General features: G+C 36.2%; 1 protein-coding gene across 2 annotated transcripts; it reads right to left on the bottom strand.

Annotated features, from left to right (window-relative positions):
* Positions 1-804: 804 nt before the first annotated feature.
* LOC127836941 (uncharacterized) lies at positions 805-27,388 on the bottom strand. Of its 2 annotated transcripts, none has more exons than XM_052363594.1 (11): positions 27,250-27,388; positions 9,497-9,686; positions 7,799-7,931; positions 7,429-7,530; positions 6,530-6,709; positions 5,990-6,159; positions 5,517-5,760; positions 4,929-5,025; positions 4,271-4,434; positions 2,338-2,428; positions 805-1,869 (listed from the first exon to the last, which is right to left on the bottom strand). In XM_052363594.1, exons 1-11 carry the CDS (start codon positions 27,282-27,284, stop codon positions 1,512-1,514), a joined length of 1,764 nt encoding a protein of 587 aa, XP_052219554.1. In that variant the 5' UTR covers positions 27,285-27,388; the 3' UTR covers positions 805-1,511. The 2 variants fall into 2 exon arrangements, with proteins under 2 accessions (XP_052219554.1, XP_052219555.1); XM_052363595.1 differs by lacking the exon at positions 27,250-27,388 and adding an exon at positions 14,960-15,064.
* Positions 27,389-27,948: the final 560 nt, after the last annotated feature.

The following is a 27,948-nucleotide window of genomic DNA, read 5'->3' as shown; positions in this document are numbered from 1 at the left end:
CGTTTCTCTGTTTATTGCATCTTTACAGCCCCCAATTTTAAAGACATAATTATTTTAAAAATATAATCGCCACGACTCTTATAAAGGTAATAAATAAGTTGTATGACATATGAGAACATGAACTTTACATTTGGAAAATACGTTTTGTTTTTGTCTTTGTTGCTTTTTGTGTCTGAATGTGTGTGTGTGGGGGGGGGGGGGGGGGAATTTGAGAATTATGCGATATATTTTAATTAAATATTGATTTGAAAATGATTACTTGTTGAAATTATTGGTCTATGTATTAGCCGAGTCATGCGAAAATCGATCGAGGGGACAAACTCCGTGTCCTGAATGAAGCGGAACACAATGATTATAAATCATTATTTTATAATTTGTGGTCGTTTAAAGAGAAATATCAGTGAATGAAAACTGATAATTAACTGTTTCAGACAGTGAAAAGTAACAGTGAAAATTATTGATAATGTTCACTGTTGTCCTGTGAAAAGACGTCATTTTTTACGAAATTACGTCATTATTCGAAAAAAATTCCAGCTAAACTATTGTTTAATGTTAATAAACGGTGAAAAAAAAATATGTTGGATTCGATGGAATATCGATTTTTTTTCACTCTTGATCATATATGATTTTCTATAATCACCCGTCAATTAAAATCGATATGCCGCCGAATCCAACAAATATCCTCTACATAATAGACAATCCCAGAAATCGATACCTCCCGGATTACCCGCCCCTGAATACTCTCGCGCGCCTCCAAAACGGTACTGAAGAAATAAACATGGACTTAAATTCAAATCTTCGAGATATAGGAATATATTTTATTTAACTTAAAATTCAAATACAGAACACGTCTCATCTTTACTTAAAGATAATATGTGTACTTAAACTAAAAGGTATTCAACAACAGAAATCACAGAGAATGTCATTTACAAAACATGTTAATTCAAAATGTTTGAAAACAATTCTTTAAACAAACCATTAAATCAGTGAAATGTTATGGCAGATTCTAAACTCAAACTCAAAGTTTATGGCAGCGTTTCTGTCGTTGAGAATACCTTATTAATTAACGTATCCATTACCAAGACTGTTGCATCCCAAAAAATCTCTGTTTCCTTGTGGACAGATATCCACAAAGCCCCTTACGGAAATTGAAACAGAATTGGTACTAAAATTGGTACATTTCTTATCAAGTCTTCTTAACGAAATCTGATATCTTCTGTGTACACAAAAATTAAATATGAATCGATGTAACAATATTAACTTAAAACATAATTAATGCAATAACTAAAACTAACATCGCCAGAAACTTTAAGAATGTTATGAATTTAAGACATTTCCGTAAGTTTTCCCTAAGAAGCTTTGTGAATACGGGCCCTGGTAACGCTTATTTGCTAACACAATTAAATGGATATGTGTCAATATGTGTTACACCTTTATATAAGTAATATTAATGAAAGAATATACGCAAACAGCATAGCTTTCTTTGCTTCGACTTCGTATCTCTAACACGTCTAAATGTATATCGCAAAGAAAAGAGTAATGAGCGCCGATGCTATGACGGTCGACAGCAACAGGCGTCGTGATGTCCCAACGGAAATAGGTCCGCCAGCATCTCCAGTATGACCTTTGCCCTCTTGCCACAGCTCCCAGTCGCATGAATCCAGCTGGGCGAAAAGGTAGATCATCTTCGCACGGTACTCACTGTTGCTCTGGACTCGCAACGCTGAAAATTGGAATAGTTCGTACACATCGCCTTGGAAACACGGATGCTTTTGGAGCTCTTTTACGTAGGCGAGACACTCATGTCGGCACACAAAGGGGCTGCATTTCGCGGCTATCATCGCGTGTATCTGCGCCGTTTCAGGGTCGCTGTGAAATAAACGTTATTTCACAGTGAGAAATAGATTGAACATTTATATAGTATATCCGAAAGCAAACAAAAAGTGGTCAACAAGTTATTATTAGTAAAGAAACGTGATTTCACTTCGTGTAATGAAATGATGAATAATGTAGTATAAAAGAAGGAAGTATAAAAATTGTTGATGAAGTTTTAATCAGTATATTAGTAATGTATGTTGTAATATTCCCGAAGTATGTATTTATTTGCGTTCATGTTTTTCAAAATTTGCATTCAAAAGATCCAAAGATACTATTAACAAGTTTTTCTTACACATTTGTATACATGTATTTTTGTTTTCGTAGTTGGCTTTTTCGCCGTTTTTTACAGTTTGTCATTAATATCACGATATAACGTAAGCTAGTTTAATAACTAAACAAGCACAGCACAAATAATGATACAATATAGAGCTTCCAACGGTATAGAAATACATATCTTACGCTGGATTATTTATCTGAGTGAAGTTGCAGCCTTTCCTCACTGGACCCATGGACCAATCGCAGGCATCGAGGCTCTTCCACGACGGAGCAACTAAAACGTAGTAAACATACCATCGTTAACGTATGCATCGTAAAACAAAGATGTCGCCAATGACGTGCTAATCGATCACATTAAAAGGTCGCCGTGACCTAATGGATATGGTGTCCGCCTAACCATCGAGAGGTGACGGGTTCGACCCCGATTACGGAAACGTTGTTTAGATCTCTCCAAAGACGCCAAGTAAAGGTTTTTCCCCAGAAAATAGTTTAAACAAGACTATTGTCAAGCAATATGGTCCCCTACCGGTGAAACTCCACCATTGTCAGATTTTTTAAAATGTATTTGTTACCATAGCAACCAGAATTTTCGACGTAGGAACAAAATGAAATGGCGTGCATAATCTCCATATTGCCATCTAACCATGTTTCAAGTTTCATGAAAAAATATGAAGAACTTTAAAAGTCGTCGCAGGATCCAGAAAAGTGTGACGGACAGACTGACTGACTGACTGACTGACTGACACACAGAGCGCAAACCATAAGTCCCCTCCGGTTTCACCGGTAGGGGAAAATAAGCCAGAGGCGTTCGATGCAATCGAGCTAAAATTGATATGCTTTAACTTTAACATACGTACAATTGAATATTGGTTGTCAACATGTGTCTTGTTTCTGATGGGATATAGCAATGAGTTATTGACATAAATGAAACTATCCTTGGTTTGATCTTAACCATGTAATGGTTTATGTATACATGTATATGTTAACTTGATATACAATTCTAATTTTTTCGACGGGATAAGGCGTGTGGTTAACTACATTTATTGGGAAATACCACATTTTATCGACATGTTTGTATCGACATTCATGAGACTATTCCAGTTCGTGTCGATATTTTGGGAACTATTCTAAATCGTGTATACACGTTTAGGGTGATCCTAGTTCACATGTACATTTAGTTGCTATCGATTTTTTGGGGAAGACCCTACTTCGTACCAACATATATGGGGCGATTTGAATTCAAAGTTGAATTGAGTTCGATCCAAGTTAGTTCCACATTTATGGGAAGATCCAAGTTAATACCGACATTTATGGGACCATCCAGGTTAGTTTCGAAATTTATGGGACGATCCAAGTTAGTTTCGACATTTATGGGCCGATCCAAGTTAGTTTCGACATTTATGGGACGATGCAAGCTAGTTCCGAAATTCATGGGACGATGCAAATTAGTTTCGACATTTATTAGACGATCCCAATTAGTTTCGATATGCATGGGATGATCCTTGTTCTTATAAACATTTATGGGTTTTTACTATTGCATATTGGAAATTGTGTGAAAGTGCTTGTTCTTATCTACACTAACGGAATGTAAACAGTTTTCAAAGTCATGTAGTCGGTGAATCCAGTTTGAGTTTGTTTACTGGTATGATTCAAGCTCTAATATGATCCGATCCCAACTAAATATTACACATGTGTGACGATCAAAGCCTTGATTCCAATTGCACATTGCAAATGTGTCACGATCTTAGTCTTTTTTCAAATTGTACTATGCAAATGTGTGATTATCTTACGTTTTTATTCCGACTTTGTAAATTACCATTTTGTGATAATCTAACCACGGATTTCCATGGTACATTTCATATGTGTGTTGATGTGAGTTCTTATTCCAATCGTACCTTTCCAATGTAGGATCATGTAAGTTATGATTCCAATTTTACATTGCATTGTGATTTCTATGTTCTGATTACCATTCCTGGCAACCAATTTGTGATCATCTAAGTTTTGATTATCGTAGAAAATATCAAAGTTTGATAATCAAAGTTCTTATGTCCATGGTACATAACTGGTAGTTAGAAATTTGAATAAAAAAATAATGTATTATAGTTTTAACGCGTACCTGTTTTTTTCATGTTTTCTTTCGGGTAGAAGGTCAGGAAAGCAAAGCACATTTCTTCCTGCGTCGCCTCTCCTTGAAACGTGGTAAGGTTACGTTGTCGGGAATCGTACACGCAGGTGGTTTTTAACTCGTCGCCGGGACGAACTACGACTGGCTCCGCGAAACTGTTGATACCAAGATAGTGTATGTAACATATATTGTTCTTCACACAACTAGGTATTTCTCTTTCTATAAAACCGGTTAACGTCCTTAAATGCAATAATAACATTTTTTGATACAGTTTCTGTTCATCTCGGACCGAAGACAAACTTAGCAATTCGGTCCGATCCGAACTTAATTCGTTCTTCAAATACGATTAAATGAAGTGTTTGAAATATCGGCACAACTGTATTTGTTTAAACTTTAAAGTATCTGAAAGCATTACCTGGGGCATTAGTATCGGTAGATTTATTATAAACATGCCATATTCCTTGGTATTCCCGTTAAATTATTCCTGTGAATTATTTAAATCTACTCGAACATATTACATTTGCAATAGATCCTGATCGAACATGAGCAATAGATCCTGATCGAACATGAGCAAAGGATATTGGATGGACTCGGGGATTAGAAAAGTGCATGGTAAAACAAGGCCAGTCAACTTTTCCCATATTTCCACCTGAAAGTCTTAGGAGAGTTATAGTCGTAGACATCGTCCTTTGCCAAATATTGGACCCTGCTTCCGTTTCTGATCAACTCTGTTATCTGCGCCTTGCCTGAAAGAATTCACATTGGACCGACTTTGACATTATAGTTATGTTGTAAATAATAACTTACGTCCACAAAAAAGTAGAACGGAGTAGTAGTTACTGTAGTGGATTCCATAAGTGAAAAGAAACCGTTCAAAAGTCCAAGGTCAAGACACATTAACACATTAATCACAACAAAAATCACAGCGCTTTTTGTACGACACACAATAGATCTGACTAAATGTCAATGTAGTGAATTTACAATTGGATTTTATACCGCTTCTTATGAATTTAAAACTGTACACGACCATTAAATAACTATTAACCTGACAATAACATTTAAATGATATTATGGTAACATTATGGATCACAGTGTCCACCATCTTATTAGTAATTTAAAAAACCAAGAGTTCATTGTCTGCACCATTAATTCAATAAGTATATCCATTATAATACAATTTAGGTCATTCTTAGGAAAGCACCAAGTGAACCAGAAGCAGTTCTTATGATAAATATACCTATAAGATGCATGTGGTTGTTAGCTGAAGCCACATGTATGTCGCCAGTCATTAGCTGTCTGCTACACGTTGCTGGCAATGTGCCAACCTCAACGTGACCATCGGTAAAGGGCGGGATTAGAAAATATCCCTGACCAATCGTCAGCACGCCGGCGTTGTGGGGGCGGAGATTTTCGGTCATGTAAAATATGTAGCCTGAACTGTCGTTGTATGTGGGCATTAACATTGGATTATTCCAGTGAAGCTGCAAGAAAAAATATCTGACAGATAAAATATCAGTTGATTTGTTGTCCATGCATATGATATATTTCATGCATACGGTAAGAGACGTCTCAGAATGTTTCATATCATGCACAAACCTCTATGTGTAAACCGTCATAATCGACATGTATCGTCTATTATTTAAGAAGGGCAAATATGCATTTAAATCAAAAGGCTAATATGTAATGTCGGCTTTCAATGAAGATGTTAACCTCGATGATAGCGTATTTTAACCCATCGCGCGCTGCCCCGACCAAAAAACCCATGTTTTCGTTGAAACACTGCCCTGTTCCGCCTGCACCCCACAGAGAAATTATTTCCGAGCACTGGGCCTTCATTTTGCCACATTCCGCCGGTTTGTCTAGCAGCCCTGGGGCGGTTCCTGTGAGAAATCAAAGAACGTGTCTATACTGAACAAGCATTCCGCATTTACACGTATATATATTGAGGCGAGGTTTATGTCGATCAGAAACACTGACCCAACATAAAATGCAATTCTGAATTGTACATGACTTGTCTGATCTGCATTACTCGGAATGGTTTACGAAACTGAAACCAAAGTATTGCTTTCAAAATACGACATAAGAGTTTCAAATAAATTTTAAAATCCGAACTTTTTTTAATTTATTACAACCATTAAACAGCTCTTTTAGATCTACACGTTCACTATGTATTTTCTCTTCATACATTATTTTATTGTAAGTAAATAAACATCGAAGCATTATGTCGAATATGCAAGATTTAACACGTACCTACACCAGGACAACCGTAAACGACCACGTGATGAATGACGTCAATATTGTCGATGATTGGTTTACTTGCGATCATGTGATACGTCTTGTCAACGGGAAGTTGAATGTTCATACACATGTACGTGGTCTCCTTGTCAGGAACGGCTGTCTCCGGGAACCTGTATTCGAACTTCACCGTGTCTGTGGAAACATACATATCGGTATAGTTGATACTGTAATTGTTATGACGTCATTTTATTGGTGCTAATCTGACGTCAAAATATTCGTAAACAAGGGACAAAATTGTCACAAAACCAGGTTTTCATTGTGAAAAAAAAATGTGATAAAGGGAGAAAACTCAAACTGAACTTTTGAAATGAACAAACAAAATTAACCCCCTTTGTAAGTTTGTTTTAAAAAAAATCTAATTTTAGTCGTGGCGACCTTGACATTGGAGATATTGACGTGATTCTTTCGTGCGACACACCGTCCCATGATGGTGAACAAATGTGCCAAATGATTTTAAAATCTCACAATGAATGACATAGTTATGGCCAGAACAAGCTCATTTATGGCCATTTTTGACCTTTGAACTCAAAGTGTGACCTTGACCTTGGAGATATCGACGTAATTATTTCGCGCGACACACCGTCCAATGATGGTGAACAAATGTGCCAAATGATTTTAAAATCTGACAATGAACGACATAGTTATGGCCCGGACAAGCTTGTTCCGCCAGCCCGCCAGCCAGCCAGCCAGCCAGCAAGCCAGCCAGCCCGCCCGCATTCGCCAATCTAATAACCAGTTTTTTCCTTCGGAAAACCTGGTTAAAAAAGCGTAAAAACACTATGTTTCATTCAAGTTTATTTGTCAAGAAAATTATGAAAATATTACAGATATAAATTTTTTAAAGCTTATACCGGCATTATGGATGGCGGGGCACACAAATTCTCCTGTGTTTTGGCAATTCACAAAGGCATTATTTCCGACGCATTGACTGCTTCCAATCGGTTCACACACTCCTATTAAAAAAAAGTTTAATGCTATTAAAATTTGCAATATCTTACATGAAATGCTGAATATACATGTATCCACAAATTTTCATGCGGCACATTGTACAAAATTAATACCAATAATATTAATAAAATGACTTCATTTACCAGCATTTGAAAAAATCAAGCTGTGATTGCCACTAAATGCATTGGTGCTGGTCGGTTCTGCTTGACATTTCAAAAACGAATGCATTACCATAAATAAAGAAAGTCACGCGTTAACTGGTTTATACTGTACCTGGATGTGTAATCCCAGTTGTAACCTGAGGGGCCGACCCCTTCGTCCAGACGCAGTTAGGGTCTCCCAATTCTTCTCCGTTCGTCCGTCCGTCTCCGTCGGAGTCCTTCCGGCAGAATGCGGCGTCCCATACCTGAAGGTAAAGAATTGTAAATCGACAGTGGTTTTGATTTTCAAACTGCCCCAGAAGCGAATTATAGGTACTGAAGCAAAAGAAGCATACGTAGAGTCTGCTCAAGTAGACCGATGCATAATAGAAGTTGTAAATATAAAAGTAGTGATGTTAACTGTAGTAGTAGGTGTAAAAGAAGTAAAATAAAAAGTATTGATTTTAACTGATGTAGTAGATGTATTAGTAGTTGAATTGAGGAAGTGATGTTAATAGTAGTAGTAGGTGTAACAGTAGTTGATTAAAAGCAGTGATGTTAACAGACGTAATAAGCGCAATAGTAGTGCAGTAGAAGCAGTGTTGTTAACAGCAGTTGTAGAAGGTGAAATATTAGTACAATGGGAGAAGTTGTGTTTTTATAGTATTAGTAGGTGTAATAGTAGTATAATAGCCGTAGTGATGTTTAAAGTAGTTGAAGGTGTACTAATGATAAAATAGAAGAAGTAATGTTTACAGTGGTAGTAGGTGAATAGTTGCAAAATATAAGTAGGGATGTTTACAGTAGTAGTATATGTGTAATAGCACTACAAAAGAAGTAGTGGTGTCTACAGTAGTAGTAGGTGTAATAGTAGTACACAATAGAAGTAGCGGTGTTTACAGTAGTAGTAGGTGTAATAGTAGTACAATAGAAGTAGCGTTGTTTACAGTAAGTAGTTGGTGTAATAGTAGTACAATAGAAGTAGCGGTGTTTACAGTAATAGTTGGTGTAATAGTAATACAATAGAAGTAGCGGTGTTTACAGAAGTACTTGGTGTAATAGTAGTACAATGGAAGAAGTGGTGTTTACAGTATAAGAATGTGTAATAGTAGTATAATAAACGTAGTGATGTTACAAGTAGTAGTAGTTGTACTAGCAGTACAACAGAAGGAGTGATGTTAAGAGAAGGCATTAGTGTAATAGTAATGCGATAGAAGTATTGCTGTTAACAGTAGTAGTAGCTGTAATACAATGTAGTAGTACACAAGAAGAAGTGATTTTAACAGCAGAAGTATGCATAACAGTTGAACAATAGAAGTAGTGGTGTTAATATTTAAAAAAGGTGTAATAGTAGTTCAATAGAAGTAGTGGTGTTAACAGTAGAAATATGTGCAATATTAGTACAATAGAAGTAGTAATGTTAACAATGGTAGTAGGTGTAGTCTAAGTACATTAGAAGAATTGATTTTAACAGTAGTATTAGATGTTGTAGTATTTCAGTACTATTAGGTGTTGTAGTATTTCAAAAGAGAAAGTGTCGTTAACAGTAGTAGTATGCCTAATATTAGTACAATAGAAGAAGTGATTATAACATTACTATTAGGTGTTATCGTAGTTAAAAAGAGGAAGTGATGTTACCAGCAGTAGGTGTAATAATAGTAAAATAGAAGTAAAAATCTTTACAGTGCATTAGGAGTGGTTTGTATTGTGCTCTCGTTTTGAACGGTTGATGTGTTTGTTATGACTGAGATAGTAGTTTTAGTGTTGTTGTTGGTTATGATGTTGGTAGTGGTACTGATGATGGAGGTGGCGTTGTATGTAATAGTAGTACCTTTTTGTTAACTTCGAAGTCCTTTCCAAACGGATTTCTGGTGCCCGCACCCCCGGGATTTTCATGACCGACCCCGTCCCATTTCTTACTGCTGTCACAAGGGTTGGCAACGTTGTACCCGTTTGGAATGTTGTCTCTGTAGTTAGGGTAGGCGTGGGCAGTTGTCACACATAACGCTAAAACTGCTAACCTGAAAAGACCGGTAAATAAAAGTTGTCGTAAAACTGGGTTTACTTAAGTCTTCTGATCGAAATCCGCGCGTGTTCAAATATATGAAATACGGGTATGTTTGTTTTTTTTTCGCATTGATAAGTATAGTACTAAAATATTATTGGATCAATTATAAATTCGCAAACCGCCGATGCTATTGCCAGTAAATAAGGAGACGCTAATTCAAATATATTCCATTGTAAATGCTTCAATGATTTTCTCAATAGAGCATGTCAACGATAAACAATTAGACCCAACTTTATTTCGACCAGGCAATTGGATACGTTATACCATTTGTATACATGAACACGAACGTAAATATTTAAGGAACGTGTGTACATAATTTCCTACTTTGAAAAAACTATTGAGAGTGCACGCTGCAAAAGAAACGTTTTTTTGGAAATACTTTAAATGATGCATGTGTGAATAAAACACGTTTAAATAAAGCATTCTCTATTACCTTCATTCTAACTTGTGCCGTAGGTGATCTATCTAGAGCGCTGGTACATGGCCACTTCAGCATTATGAATATGATGAGTTTTTTTAAGGTTGTTTAAAGAGACTTTTCAACGATTATACTAAGTTATCCATGTCGATTTTATAACAATATTTACTTTCGTTTTTGAATCTGTGACCAATTTAATTGAAAATTAAAATGTTGAAACACTATGAATATGTACCTTTATGGTTTATTGAAAACTATTCGTATTGGTTCAACGTTAAATCAACCTAAATATACTGTGTACGTGTATGCTGCAAATGCAAATGAGAACAAGTACAAATATGACAGAGTCGATGTAGGTTTTTTCTCCAAATTCGAGCCAAGTTTATCGTGTTTATAAAAGGTATATAGCGAATTAATAAACGTAGTAGTAATCCCACATAGTTAATAATACCGTATTTATAGTAATAAACGCGCCGACGCAATGCAACTCACGAGTTTACGCGTTCATTTGACCTCCTCCCTGTATAATATGTGCCGACCAATAAATGCGCTTATTTTAGGAAAAAATAAGTGAGCAATCGTAAATATCCGGTATAAATAATACATGGCATTTATGTCTTGTTCTTTTTTCCAGGATATAACACCATAGAATCTCGCAGGATTCCAGAATATAGCACCTTAGTATCTCGCAGGATAAAAGGGCCGTTGTCGACATCACAGCGGATAATGGGTAGGTGTGATCAATTATGTTTTTGCCAAGTTACTTTTATATTAAATAATAGGTATGTTCGATCAAGTGAAACGTCGTTTATTAGCCGCTTACGTGCTGGAGATTGGCAGCCGTAAAATGGTGGCGGTGCTATTTTTATTTCTACTGATTTATTTATCATAAGTTAGGGTGCGCGTTTAAGTCAATGAGCGTTTCTGAGTATTTGAGTCTATGACCAATGTTAACACGTTAAGGAAACTGTTTACAAAGGCAAGACAGAAAATGTCGTCTAAAATTTAGTTTTCAACTATCTTAAAACCTTTGTTTTTATTTAATTATTAACCAATAACACCGGATACTGGTACATAAACATCCACCATTCGCGAGTCCTTTTATTACATACGACATACTTGTCAAGCGTGTGTTACTTTATTATTGGGCCTGTGTGCATCGCGTCGCCTGTGTTTATTTCGATCAATTGCGGTGGATGATATGTCTTAAAGAAAATACATACTTCACAACTGGACACGAATGAAAATGTCATTTTTGTATGCATAAACTATTATAAATTCCAACGTGAACTATATAGCTAGAAAACTGATATACAATTAAATATATAATATTTCTTTTAATGGCTTTAAAATGTCGTTATTTGTGTAAGTACTGTAACCCTACTTAAAATAGTACTTTATAGGTACGATAATGTTATTTATATTAAGCACATTTGTATAATAATTTGGAGCAATCAATATGCCAGAAGGGTAAAGGCTGAGCAAAGCACTTGAATCTACCTACAGTTACAATTTATCCGTATGTAACCAATAGCGCAGCTTCTTTCGGACCAACAAAGAAGCCAGTTTAGATCTCCAAGAGTTTCAAGAATACATCGGCATTTCGTATCGGTTTTTATTATTCATTTATTCCGTTTTTGAGCATTGTTTAATCATAATTTAGCTTATCGGCAAAATGTGATGTTTAACAGTAAAAACATGTATTTGTAAGCATGTTAAACCGCATTTCTTTGTTCGATCTGTTTTAGCACTAGCAGCACGCATGCTTAACCTACTTTGATGCAGATAAACACAGATAAACTAACTGAGCGTTGTTGGTCTATGTGTATTTGTTTCATTTCAAATTGCCAAGGGATTCTTCGTTATGATGTTTAATACTCTTATTTTGGGTCACTCTTTTACTAAACGCCTAGCGAGATGGTGCGTACAAAACAGTTTGTTCTAATATGAATTTTTATTCACAGCACATACAAGTTTACTGGCATGGCTTCGAAGGGGCTACGATTATGAACCCAGAAAAAACCCAAGTCTGTCTGGACAGTTGCTTACCTTGCCAGTGAATTAAACATCAATATTGTTTTCCTTGATATAGGCAGTAATGACCTTTGCAGTATGAGGGTTGCTCCAGCAGCATTAGCATATTAAACTATATTTTTGAATTTGCATCCTGATTTATACAGCAGGGCTGCAATCGTGTCATTATTAGTGAAATACTTCACAGGAAACACAGAACATCATATAATGCCAGGGTTGATGAAACCAACCAACGTTTGCAGTGTTTTTGTGCAAACCAAGAATATGTACATTTCTGGAAGCATACTTGCAATAACTTTAACAAACGCTTTCAGCAGGAGTTTGTTTCACCAGATGGCGTGCGTATTGATTCAATGCTTGGCATGCGAACATATTATCGTTTTGTTAGAGGCGCAGTTCCTTTTTGCAGCTCATCGTCTGTGACTGTGAGTCTTTCAGTACAGTATTCAACCATATAAAATGTGCACTATTTGCTTGCCAAGATATTCATTCTTGAGTATACCCGTTTCTTATTTGAGTATCTGATTTAACACTTTGTGATATAATTGCTGCTTTGTGCTATACTTGCTGTTTTATGAAACCAATACACATTGGTTCTTGTGTAAAACTGTGTCCTATATTACACCTGCCATTTTTCAGTATCCTGATTGATACTTGTGTCCTAATTCACACGTAACTTGTTTCAGTATCCTGTTTGATACTTGTGTATACTCTAGTCTTAATTGACACGTAACCTTTTTCAGTATCCTGATTGATACTTGTGTCCTATTTGACACGAGACTTATTTCAGTATCCTGATTGATACTTGTGTATACTAGTGTTCTAATTGACACGTAACTTATTTCATTATCCTGATTGATACTTATGCATACTTGTGCCTTATTTGACACTTAACTTACCTCAGTATCCTGATTGATACTTGCATATACTTGTGTCCTGTTTGACACTTAATCTATTTCAGTATCCTGATTGATACTTGTGTCCAATATGAGACTATTTCGCCACATATCCTGTTTTAATACTGTTAGCAGACAGTATACATGCTCATACACTAAACACTTAATTGTCTGCATGACTGATTGAAGATGTTTGATGATTAAACGTGTCATGTAATCGGCATATAAACAAATGATATTTGTAATCGAGTGCAGTGCATGCATCCTGTCTGTTCATTTGCATCTGTTTCAAGTTTGTATGCCTAAAGCAACGCCATACACTGCCAAGTCCGGAAGAGGACAGCTACTTCACCGCCAGAGGCGCCCCAATCCAGGATTGCGAAGCTGATGGCAGATGCACTCAGCAAAGATGAGGAAGTTTTAAAAGAAATTGGCGAACTCATCCTCCAGAAGCGTGATGGGGAATCAAACCAGGCGACTGCAGTGGATCAGGGGAATGACAGTGAACAGGCGTCCGAACAATCAACAGAAGAGGATGTGACATCGGTGACCTCAGACAACAATTTGGGTCTTTTCTCTACTGTACACCCCCAATTGATGTGAAAATGCGTAAAGCAATTTTAATCAAAGAATATATAGATTTAAGTAGGTTAATCTTTGATCACCAAACCACTGAGACCACAGTCATAAAAAGCAGTGAAACCCAGACAACAAATTCAGTTAAAAAATCAGCCCCTAAGTCCATAACAAACATTATCACATGGTGCCGTGCTTTTCAACGTTTTGCGGATGTTTACGTTTCCAAGTATCCTGAGAAGGCATCAGGCCTGTTCCAAGATATGTCCATCATTGAAGACCTCGCCCAAAACTCGCCGAACTGGGTCACATATGACATCTAATTCATGCAGCTGAAGGCACAGCAGCCACTTCCTTGGGGAACCCTGCACACAGAGACATTCCTGTTTTGCTCTCTAACTAAGACACATTTTCACGCTAATTTTCGTCCCTATGCTTCCAACACCAGAATTCCAATGCCACCCTACATCAAGCGCCGAACAGGTTATTGTTTGGATTTTTAACAAAAAGAAGCCAGTTTGGATCTCAAAGAGTTTCAAGAATACTAGCCTCCCCTCCACCCACCTTGGCATAATTGATAAGCTTATTACTTATCAACACTACTTGTCCTGTTTGTTTCAGACGGTTGTGTTTTAAACTATTTTATCTAGTCCTCTCATGTTCTAGTCAATTGTTAATTCGTTAACCTTGGTACAAATGCCATCGATCATGATACATTTCATTTGTGCAATTTATATTCTGCTGGTTTGACGGGGGTCTTCCAACTTCATGTCACAAGTTTCACGTATAAATCTGAATATTTTGGTTACTTATTTTACCCAGTGGACGGGGGTCGTTCAACTTCATGTCACATGTTTCATGTATAAATCTGTATATCTTGGTTGCTTATTTTAACCAGTATATCTTGGTTACTTATTTTAACCAATAAAACGGGTTTGTTGCCAGACAGTATCAACCACTTAATGTGTTGTGTTTCTTTAATGTGATTATGAATGCACTTCGGAGGCTGATGGGCGCAAATATAAATATATATATTTTAATGTCAAAACAGCATGTTCGTCCGATCTAAAATAAAAAGCAACAACTACGATATTCACAGCTTTGAACGCTTGTCTGACAATTTTTTTCTCGATTAAAGCATATTTAATTGGTGCAATGAACGTAAATACGCGAACGGTTTAATACCATCATTAAAACAGCAAAGTACCATTTTTTTACAAAAAGATTTTGATATAACTAAGATGAATACAAAATAAATCCTTCATAATTAGCTCGATTCAGTAGAAAAATGTTAAAGTTTACCTCAGAAACATCGTTCCGAATAGTTTTGTGTACATGTAACTATGTAAAAAACTCCAACACGACTGTGCGCAATCTTTAATGTATTGGTCAAGTTTCTTCCAGCTACGTGATATATGAACCGTGAAACGTGATATATGAACCGTGAAACGGGATATATGAACCGTGAAACGTGATATATGAACCGTGAAACGGGATATATGAACCGTGAAACGGGATATATGAACCGTGAAACGGGATATATGAACCGTGAAACGTGATATATGAACCGTGAAACGGGATATATGAACCGTGAAACGGGATATATGAACCGTGAAACGTGATATATGAACCGTGAAACGGGATATTTTGCAAGTGTATAACGAGTACACGGATGCATTTAATAGAAAAATCAATACATGATGGTGCAAAAGGTTTTTAAGACCTATTTTACGAAAAAATGCGTGCAATAAAGGCACTACAGCACATACCTGTTACTGTACAACGTATATACGAATACAATTACAGACTTACAATACAGTCATCCACACGTGTGAGCTTTTGTGAAAACGAAATATTACACAATATAGAAGCGGAGGTAATAATTTCGCTCCTGGCTCTAGATTCCGTTTTCTGGGCCTAGAACCAGTACTTGGTGTTTTTTTTTGGGGTGGGGGGGGTGAGATCTAAAGAATGCTCCCACACTGGGGATCGAATCCGCGACCTCCCGGTCGCTAGGCGGACATCAACTACAACCCGGCGACTTATAAGGGAACCCCTTAATTAAATAGACGAGGATTTTTCTGTTCGGGTGATTGCTATTTTTGTTCAAATAGTATTATTATAAATTATTAAACGTAAAGGATTTATTTTTTGCATTAACGTCCATTATTTGATTCATCTATATTGAGATATATTTGCAAATAAATTGTAAATATTTGAATATAATTGTAAAATAATTACGTCCGTGCATGTATTCCGAGTCATCCGTATGAGAGCCGGTTGCTCAATCCCCGACGCTGTTAGAGTAGATTAATTCGCTCTTTGAGAACATAATATTTTGAACTTATTGATTGTTAGATTAGTTACTCCGGGAATGAAATCGATCGATACGACCATTGCCCAACAACAACCAGAGTTATGAATAGCTGAACAGCGTCTCGAGGGGCTTTTGAAATATCATTAAAAGAATTCATTGAAATTATTAAACCCGATGGTTTGGAACTTAAATAAAAAGTAAACGATGTTATTGCAGTAAGTTCTATTTCACAGTATCTTGTTTTCTTCAGCTTAAAACCAATGTTTTTTATCGATATTTTCTATTGTTCTCGTAAAATCACTTTTCAGATTGTATTTTATTTACGCGCAACATGTATTTAATGTATAACACAACACTTCAATAATGTTTTTGTTCGTTATTGTACATTTTTTTCTATAATGTTTTTATTTTACTTTAATAATTAAATTTTTTTTTTGTTCAATATCATCCAAATAATGCAATGTTTTGCTGTTACACATATTATTATTTTTCCTTATTCATGGTTAAAAATTTAACTTATCATTACTAGAGAAACTTGTGTCTGTATTACGTCAAGGAGGTACATGGACATTGACTCTGATAAACATAAAGAGAGAGAGAGAGAGAGAGAGAGGGAGAGAGAGAGAAGAGAGAGAGAGAGAGAGAGAGATAGAGAGAGAGAGAGAGAGAGAGAGAGAGAGAGAGAGAGAGAGAGAGAGAGAGAGAGAGAGAGATAGTGATGAGAGAGAGAGAGAGAGAGAGGAGAGAGAGGAGAGAGAGAGAGAGAGAGAGAGAGAGAGAGAGAGAGAGAGAGAGAGAGAGAGAGTGTAGGCATCTTTCCATATAACCATGGTGACAAATAAAGCCAACTAACACAAGTTTATCAACGCCAGCATTCGGTGCGGTGAGTTTTCTCGCATTTCGCGAATTTATCCCAATATGTGACGAAGAAGCTGTAAAGTGTAATTTTATGATTTGCGTGAGAGACCTTTTCACATATTTTATACTCTATATAAGAAATCCTCGTAGTGTCACATACTATTACGACAATAATAAAGACTCTCCAAATTATTCAATTGTGTCACATTTTAAAGCTTTACAATTTTCAGGTTTTTAAATCGTCAAAAGATGCCTATGATAGATATTTTAGAGTATGGCAAATGTTTTCTCTCAAATATCATAACTACAACGAAAATGTGCGAATCTGAACCATTTTTTTTTTATTTTGTCAATTTACCAAAACGTGAAAAGGTCCCATTACCTTACAGCTTGACATTGACTCTGATAAACATAAAGAAAGAGTTTAGGAGTCGTTTCATGATATAACCATGGGGTCAGCCTTTTGGTGTGGTGAATTTACTCGCATTTCGCGATAGTTCTCCCAATTTGTGACGAAGAAGCTATGAAGTGTTGTAATATGACTGGCGTAACGGTAACGGTTCGTAAAAGAGGACAAATCATCGTTTATAAAATAGGACGCCTATAGACTGTCAATAGGCTTATTCAAATGTTATATTTAGCATTTAAACCATACTACTGTCACGACTGCTTACGACACATCATCGTTTATAAAATAGGACGCCTATAGACTGTCAATAGGCTCATTCAAATGTTATATTAGCATTTAAACCATACTACTGTCACGACTGCTTTACCGATTTGTAAAGGCTAAAATGGTGTAATAGACGTATTCAGGAATGAGCAAGCTACAAAGATGACACAATCCTCTCAAATCACATACCAGGTCAAGCGTTCGTATTTGACTGAAACAACCTTCGGTGGATAAAACTGAATAACGAAGTTCCGACAAAGAACGAGCTAAAATATAAACCCGTGGTTAGGGTTAATGACCCTTTTGTTAACTACGGTGTATTTTGCTGCATTCCCTTTGCGTTTATTTGCAAATAAGGCGTATTTTTTCCCAACAGTTCACACACCGATAAAGTTAAGAACAAGACAATCGAATTCTTCAAATTTTCTCCAGATTACGTGAGTTTATTACAGAATTATTAAACAGCGACGCATTAAGTTATATACATTGTATTTATACTTTTATGAAGCTTTATATTAAGCAGTCAAAATAACTAATAAATAAGCCTCGCCCTTGGAAAACTGAATTGAATACAGACGGTCGGACGGATGGACGGACGGACGGGCGGGCGGGCGGCCGGGCGGGCGGGCGGCCGGGCGGGCGGGCGGATGGTCGTTCGGGCGGACGGGCGGTCGGTCGGTCGGTCGGGCGGGCGGGCGGTCGGACGGACACTGACAGACAGACAGACAGACAGACAGACAGACAGACAGACAGACAGACAGACAGACAGAGAGACAGACAGACAGAACAGACAGACAGACAGACAGACAGACAGGCAGACAGACAGACAGACAGACCAGACAGACAGACAGACAGACAGACAGACAGACAGACAGACAGACAGACAGACAAACAGACCGACAGACAGACGTTCTCTGCCATGAGAGTTACCGAATCCTTTGCACATCTAAATGGCCTAAAAGTTGATTTTTGGTTCACTTCAAGCATGCCTTCGTTATGGCAAGCGGTTCAACGCATAATCCCAAGAAACTAGGTTTCTCATGAGAACCTAGGTTCTCAGAATGAGAACCTTGGTTCTCGCTTGAAGATTGCACATGGCTTCAAGAACCCAAGTTTTCAAATGAGAACCTAGGTTTTCATAAGAACATAGGTTCTCATTTGAAAACCTAGGTTCTCAGAATGAGAGCCTAGGTTCTCATGAGAAACATAGTTTCTTGCGGTTCGACGCATAATCTCAAGAAACTTGGTTTCTCATGAAAACCTAGGTTCTCAGAATTAGAACCTTGGTTCTCGCTTCAAAATTGTACATGGCTTCAAGAACCCAAGTTTTCAAATGAGAACATAGACTTTCATGAGAACTTAGGTTCTCATGAGAACCTAGGTTCTCAGACTGAGAACCTAGGTTCTCATGAAAAACCTAGTTTCTTGCGGTTAGACGCATAATCCCAAGAAACTAGGTTTCTAATGAGAACCTAGATTCTCAGAATGAGAACCTAGGTTCTCGCTTGGAAATTGCACATGACTTCAAGAACCCAAGTTTTCAAATGAGAACTTAGGTTTTCATGAGAACCTAGGTTCTCATTTGAAAACCTAGTTTCTCATAAGAACCTAGGTTCTCGCTGAAAGATTGCAAATGGCTTCAAGAACCCAAGTTTTCAAATGAGTACATAGGTTTTCATGAGAACCTAGGTTCTCATTCTGAGAACCTAGGTTCTCATGGTACCTAGGTTTTCAAATGAGAACCTAGGTTCTCATGAAAACCTAGGTTCTAATTTGAAAATTTGGGTTCTTAAAGCTATGTGCAATCTTCAAGTAAGAACCTAGGTTCTTATGACTGCCTAGGTTCCTATGACTCTGTATCTATTTTGACTGCATATTCTCATGAAAAACCTAGTTTCTTGCGGTTCGACGCATAATCCCAAGGAACTAAGGTTTCTCATGAAAATCTAGGTTCTCAGAATGAGAACCTAGGCTCTCGCTCGAAGATTGCACATAGCTTCAAAAACCAAAGTTTTCAACTGAGAATCTAGGTTTTTATGAGAACCTAGGTTCTCATTTGAAAACCAAGGTTCTCATAAGAACCTTGGTTCTCATTCTGAGAACTTAGGTTCTCATGAGAAACCTAGTTTCTTGGGATTATGCGTCGAACCGCCTTCCATACTTCGTGATCACGAAGTGCAAACAAGCACAAAATATGCCGTTTGGTACAGTGGTAAAGGTTAGGTAAAGGAAGTACCTGTAGATGAGCAACAGTCAAAATACATTTATTCATATCAAGAATGACAAATGTTAGTTAAAACATGTGCGTTTATTGTGTTTCAGGTTGCCAGAAGTAAATATACTTCATTTATGAACATGCAAAATTACAAGAGTTAGAACCAACGAAAATGCTTTAATTGTGCTTCACGATGGCCGCCGTGAATATACTTCATTTATTCACATGCACAATGACAAGATTAAGAAAAACAAATGCTTTAATTGTGTTTTACGGTGGCAGCAGTCGATATACTTCATTTATTCTCATGCAAAATGACAAGAGTTAGAAAAAGCACATGCTTCATTGTGTGTAGGATAGGGTTGATTTTTAATGTAATTTAAACTTTTCACCTCCTCCCTGTATAATATGTGCCGACCAATAAATGCGCTTACTTTAGGAAAAAATAAGTGAGCAATCATCAATATTCGGTATTAATAATACATGGCATTTATGTCTTGTTTTTTTTTCAGAATATCACACCCTAGAATCTCGCAGGATTCCAGAATATAACACCTTATTATCTCGCAGGATAAAAGGGCCGTTGTCGACATCACAGCGGATAATGGGTAGGTGTTATCAATTATGTTTTTGCCAAGTTACTTTTATAAGAACAGACAGAAAGTTTATTTACGGCTTAAGCATATACAGCTCATCGTCACAATAACAATATGGCAATAATCAATGCACATAAATACTCATGCGTCAAAATAACAACAATTTTGTCTATGCATTTTACTAATATATGATTTTTGTGAGAATGTAATATGTAAGAGAAGGCTCTTTATTAATTTTTTACACAGTTAAATGGATGCAAAAATCCGTAATTGATTGAGAAAAATAATGCGGCTAGATAATACATACACAATTCCAATTCTATGTAAAAAACTTATTTTATAATTTTCGGCTCTAAGTTTAAATGCTTTAATACAGAAATTAGCAAGACGTATCAGTTTAGCTTTTCTAGACTCATTCAATAATTGTAAAAATTTAAACATACTTGGTCTTCTTCTGTAAACATCAGGTATAAATGCATTTATAAAATTATCATACAACGGGCATATAAAAACAAAATGGTACTTATCTTCAATTTCATTAAGTGAACATAATTTGCAAATTCTTTCATTTCTTGGAATGTTTTGGTGCCTACCAGTTTCTATATATAGCACATGAGAATATAGTTTTAATTTAGCTATTATGTTTCTAAATTTAAAATTTTCATTTTTTTTAAGTAAATGGATCTTTCAAAGCTTGGTTTCAATTCCTTGTAAAGAAATAGTGATGAAGTGTCATTAACATCGGTTTGTCATTTGAAATAAACAAATCATGTTATCTATTGTAAAACAATACAATAAAGCTGTTAACATTAACATATTCTGGATAAATCCAATCCGTCATTAAAACCTGACTATTGCAAAAGTTTTCGAACGTTTGATGCCCATGACTGTGAGTGGGGGTAATCACATGTTTTTGATTACATTGTCTACGAATAATATTGTTTAAAATACAGTTGGATGATTTTCCATTTAACAATTTTAAGAAATATTTAACTACTTGTAAATATCTACATATATACAGTCCACTCTCGTTATCTCGAAGTCGGCGGGAACAAGAAAAATATCGACATAACGAGAGTTCGAGATATCCGATTAGGCGTTTTCAAAGAAAAAATGATACGAACATTTACCTTGTTTTTATCATCTTAATACCTGCTAAGTGGTCTAACTAAAGCCGTCACCGTGTGGTATAATACTCTCTACCTGATATATACGCTTTTTTCGAGGCACGATTAATTTTGCTATTTAAATGCTTAAAATGACGTTTAAAGTATTACAGAATTGCATGAACACATGCGGTTATATTTTTTCTAAACTGTCGAGTAAACATCCGGTCATGTTGCTATTTAAAACTATGATGCAATTGACGTCAAATCAAGACGAGAGTTTTCCATCTGAACATGCGTAAATCACGTTCCGGAATACTGAACTGTACATGTACATTTTGTAGTTTGAAATGCAAAGTTCAATCGATTATTAGTACAGGATCAAATAAAAATGAAAAGTCATTTTGAGTCTTGTCTTTATTATCTTTATTACTCAACATCCCAAGATCTAGATACAGGCTTGAATAATTCAGTTAATTCTGCAAATTTTCGATGCATTTTGGAATATTGTTTGTAAAAACAATTAGTCTTTCGACCTTTCGGCAGGCTGTGTATTAATGCGGTCAATTTATGTGAAAGTGACAGGCCTTACTCAAGTGTTAATGGCTAACGACATTACACACGTGTGGTCATTGATGCAATTAACGGATCAATTTCCTACCGCACAGTATCGGGAGCAGCCGGGCGAAGCGGGACGGTGAAGTATCAAAGGAAAAATTTCTCACCTTTTGCCGACACTGAAACAGTTATTCGCACTTCGAGATAAACCACTGTAAATACACGTAAAATCGGGTATCGGGACAAAATTTTATATCGAGATATCGAATTATTCGACATAACGAAAATCGAGATATGCGATGTTTATTGATATAGATAAAGAAGGAAAAAAGTTGGGACATTGAGCTTACTTCGACATATCGAGAATATCGAGATATCCGATGTCGAGATAACGAGAGTGGACTGTACCTCGGGTTTCTACCAACTTTGGAATACAAAGCATTTGAATTTGTAGAGGTTTTCACATGTAAAAGCCTTTTGCAGAATTTGCGTTGGACTCGCTCAATATTTTCAGCTTTAGTAAATCCCCACACCTCGCTTCTATAATTTAGAATCGAGGCAACATATGCATCAAACAGATTTAACATGATTTTAACAGGTACATTCAAAGATTTTGTATTCGTAATTTATGAGTTCACCGCCCTAAGCGCTTTGCCAGACAAAGTATTTGTGGCTTGTATAAACGCGCCACTGCTTGACATAACTATTCCTAGATAATTAAAATTCTTCACGATTTCGCGAGCATTGTTGTTATAGATCCAATTATATCCCTTTTTTTATCTACCTTTATGAAAGATGATAATTTTTGTCTTGTCAACATTGACAGCTATATTCCACTTCGTGCAATACTCAAACAAATTGTTCAGAGAAGATTGTAATCCTTCAGCGGATTCAGATATTAATACTGCGTCGTCGGCGAATAATAGAAGATAGATTGATAATTGATCACTAGTAATGCCCGCATTTAGATCAGCTTGCAAGTGCAACCCAATATCATTTTAGAATAATGAAAACATTATCGGCGAACATATCTCACCTTGTAATAAACTGATGTCGGATTCATAAAATTCGGAAATGCAATTCATATGCTTAACACCCAATTTAATTTGATTATACAACGATCGAAAAACGGACAACAATTTACCATCGAAAACAGACTGAATGAGCTAAGACCAGAGATGCATACGATCCCTTAAGTCATATGCTTTTAAATAATCATCAAAACAGCAAAATAGTTTTTGTTTATTGTTTAAATGACTTTCAATCAATGATTGAAGGACAAATATTGCGTCTACCGTACTATAGCCCGGCTTGAAACCGAACTGCGCGTCTGTTAAAATTTCATTAGCAGTGGCCCAATTGTGTAGGCGTTCGTTTAGTATATTAGTAAATATTTTAGCATAACAACTCACAAGGGTTATACCTCGATAATTATTGGGTATAGACGGGTCGCCTTTTTTATAGAGGGGAATAATCAGAGCCGTTGACCAGCTGTGTGGGAATTTCCCAGAGTTAAGAAAATTATTAAATAACAATTCCAATGCGTTACCTATTACATGTACACTTTCTTTAAACTATTCGTAGATAATATTGTCCGAAGAACACGCCTTATTATTACCTAATCGCGTTAGGACCTTGACAATTTCTTCCAGTGATATGGGTCTATTGAGTTCCGGGTAGGAGCTTTCAGAGTTAGGGTTGCTGTCAAAATTGCGAACAAAATTAACACTGTTCTCATTATTTAAACTACCTTTATTTTTCGCCTGGTTTTTAAAGAGTTCAACGAATTCTTTTAAATCAATTGTTTCTCCGTTCGGGTTCGTGGATCTTTTCTGGAACATTTTACAAAATTCTTTAGGTGATTTTGATTTCATACTGTCCATCTTGCGTCCTAACGTACGATTAAAATCTGACTTGCATTTACGACAATACGATTTGTATGCTTCCTTTTTTAAAAATATTGACTGGTGATTAAGCTCGTTATTAATGGTATTGTATTTTTATAAAGTATCCTTGTATTCTTTACGTTTTCGTTCACATTCCGCATTATACCATTTTTGTTTATTTTTGTCGTGTGAATCAAACTTATTTGAAACGGAGTTAATAGGGCGTGCAAAATACGGATTACCTTTAGAAGTAATATACTGAGAAACAATTGAAACTAGGTCCTCTGTTTCCTTGTTATTTACTATCCCGCGTTTTAGACTTGACTCAAGATTTACAATGTCGCTCGATAAGTCGCGAATATAAGCTTCCCTGGGAATAGCATCCCATTTAACGAATGTTCTTGGTCCGCGCGTATATTTTATGCTAATTGTTTCAGTTTTTAGATTATATTCAATCGGAGCGTGATTCGAAAATTCATTAAAATCTCTTACTTCAAAATGCACAATATTTTCAAAATAAGCGGACCGCGTTAATAGATAGTCAACCAAACTTTGCCCATTGTGTGTAAAACACGTTATTCTTCCAATATTCTTATCGTTATGCAATCTACCGTTTACAACTCGGAAATTTGTAGCCATACATAAATCTAACAATGCGTCCCCGAAGCGGTTTGAATTGAAATCACAAGTTGCCCTAGGCATAGGATTGTCAATGTCTATGAAATCGAGATTAATTAGACTACGATCATACGCAATATAATCTAACTTTCGTCCAATTCTTGAATTTGTATCCCCCGTTACATAAACCGCGCCTAGCTCGCTGAAATTATTAATATCCGACTCAATAATCTTAAAAATATCCCATCAAATCGAGCGTGAACAGGCGAATTTTCGGGTGCTATATATGTTACCGCAATATACATATCATTTTCAGTATTAAACTTATTTTAATCAAGTTTAATCCATAGTAGAATATCTATTACATTTTTTGCAACAGATACTCATTTTCGTATATTATCTCTTATGTACACAATAATTCCACCACTTGCACGTTTCGCACGCTTATTTTGATAGCGTCTATATGAATGTATGGGGTCACTTAATCCAGACAGTTTAATATTAGATTTTGAATTAGTCCATGTTTCGGTTAAACAAATTATGCCATATTGTGAAAGCAATTTCACAAATTCCGGTGATGAAATCTTGTCAGCTGTGAGACCTTCAACGTTCCAGGATACACATTTCACAACACTCCCACATTCCTCCTAGGCATTTGGCTTGTACTCTCGGCCGTCGATGAATAGTTTATCCACCCTCAGGTAGGCCTCCTTATTTTCTTCTCTCGCCTACTTCATGATTGGAATAAGCTTCTGTCTGGTTTCCATCAAGTCCCGAGGGTATTGTTCCGAGATACCATTCGGGATCCCTTTTAGCTCCTTGGAAGCCTTCCGCACTTGTTCTCGGTCCGGGTAATATGCAAACTTGGCTACAATAGGCCTAATTTTTGCGCTGTTATAACGCCCTATTCTATGGGCGCGTTGCAATTTGATGTTTCTGGATGCGTTATCAATTCGCAATTTCGATTCAATAAAGTCCAGTATTTTTTTCTTACACTGTTCATCTTTTTCCTCGGGAAGTTTGTAGAAAAGTAAATTTTCTCGCATGCTTCGGCATTTAAGATCAGTTACTTCGTGTTGCGTGGGGTGTTCGTGGTCTTTCAATCGTCCAGCTAATAATTCGATTTCCTTTTGTTTTTTATCTAAATTCTCCAGCATAGTACTGTGCTATTGGCGGCTTTGTTGTATTTCTGTGATTTTGTTTTCAATTTGTGACACTTTTTTATCCATGCACTCACATTTTATCGTGAGAGAATTCATTGTTGATTGAATGGTTTCTAATTGGCAAAGTTTTTTATCTATATTGTCCATCCTGCTCAAAAGCATGTTTAGCACTGTGGTAAGATCTGTATTTTGCTGTGAATACATAACATTTGGAGTTGCTGGCATACTGAATTGTCCATATCCCGGTGACGCCATGTTCTTAAATTGACCACTGTGAAAATTGCTGTTATTGTTAAAGCTGCATGGCTGCGGTGACATTGTATTGAACGATTGACCTGCCTGCAAAAATGAACCGTTAATCTGTGGCGATTGACTCACGTTAGCAGGTGTAGATGTCGATACTCCTAAGATATTTGCACAAGTCCTACTTTCCGCCATATTGCCTTTTGAACGTGTACTCTTGCTCTTTTGTGTTTGAACTTGAACTGTCCCTGGTGAACTGTTTTTTCCGCTCTTTAGGCATGTTTAATCCACAGAAAAAGTGTACACTCATTTCTCACATACTTTCACACTTTAAATATTGTTTATAACTAATTAAATATATAGTTTTATCTTCACTGATTTTTTTCAAACTACCGCGCTTACGCATGCGCACTAAAAAAACACGAACTTAATGTCACGGATAAAACACCATCCCTTCTGTGATCCTATTAAATATTAGGTATGTTTGATCCAGTGAAACGTCGTTTATTAACCGCTCACCTGCTAGACATTGGCAGCCGTAAAATGGTGGCGGTGCTATTTTTTTACTGATTTATTTAAGTAAGAGTGCGCGTTTAAGTCAATGAGCGTTTCTGAGTATTTGAGTCAATGACCAATGTTATAATGTTGAGGAAACTGTTCACAAATGCAGGACAGAAAATGTCGTCTAAAATTTAGTATTCAACTATCTTAAAACCTTTGTGTTCATTTAAGTATCGACCGATATCACCGGATACTGGTACATAAACATTAATCCTTTTTTACATTCGAAATACTTGTCAAGCGTGTGTTACTTTATAATTGGTCCTTTGTGCATCCGGTGGCCTGTGTTAATTTCAATCAATTGCGGTGGATACTATGTCTTCAAGAAAATACCTACTTTACAACTGGACACAAATAAAAATGTCATTTTTGTACGCATACACTATTATAAAATACCAACGTGAACTATATATAGCTAGAAAACTGAGATAAAAATAAATTTATTAAAATGTATTTAATATTTCTTTTAATTGATTTAAAATGTCTTTATTTGTGTAAGTACTGTAACCGTGTGTAAATAAAAAAAATTAATGTCAAAACATCATGTTTGTCCGATCTCAAACAAAAAGCAACAACTTCTATATTTAAAGCTTTGAACGCTTGCCTGACAATTTTACTTCTCGATTAAAGCATATTGAATAGGTGCAATGAACGTAAGTACGCGAATGAAACGGTTTAATACCATCATTAAAACAGCAAAATACTTTTTTTTACACAAAGATTTTGATATAACTAAGTTGAATTCATAATAAATCCTTCATAATTAGCTCGATACAGTAGAAAAAGGTTAAAATTTACCTCAGAAACATCGTTCCGAATAGTTGTTTATACATGTAACTGTTTCAAAATCCCCAACACGACTGTGCGCAATCTTGTATGTATTGTTCAGGTTTCTTTCAGCTACGTTGTATATAAACCGTGAAACGGGATATTTTGCAAGTGCATTAGCGAGGACACGGGTGCATTAAATAGAAAAATCAATACATGTTGGTACAAAAGGTTTTTAAGACCAATTGTACGAAAACATGCGTGCAATAAAGGCACAACAGCCGATTCCTGTTACTGTACAAGGTAAATACGAATACAATTACAGACTTACTATACAGTCATCGAAACCGTATGAACATTTGTGAAAACTAAATATTAAACAATTTAGAAGCGGAAGTAATTATTTCGCTCCTGATAAACCTATCCGAAATATTATAAAATGAGCATTTGTGAAAATCTTCTTAGTTTGTAGGTGAACAATAATGAACCTTATTTAGATTTTTAAAATAATGAATAAAGGTATTATATGATATATTTCATATGAAACACTATTAACGGGTTGATTTCCACGTACATATTTCGATTAGGAACATTTTTTATAATCGATAATGGAAAAGAGTGTTGGCATTGTGAGATGACTTTCAATAATAGGCGTGTTTCTATGGAAGAGGATAACGAAAACGAGCGTGTCATTGTATTGTAATGCGCATAGAGGGATTAGAGGGTCAG

This window comes from Dreissena polymorpha, chromosome 7, assembly GCF_020536995.1.
Source record: "Dreissena polymorpha isolate Duluth1 chromosome 7, UMN_Dpol_1.0, whole genome shotgun sequence".
Lineage (NCBI taxonomy): Eukaryota > Metazoa > Mollusca > Bivalvia > Myida > Dreissenidae > Dreissena > Dreissena polymorpha.
The sequence above is the reverse complement of the archived record's forward strand: the minus strand, read 5'-3'. Positions and strand labels throughout refer to the sequence as shown.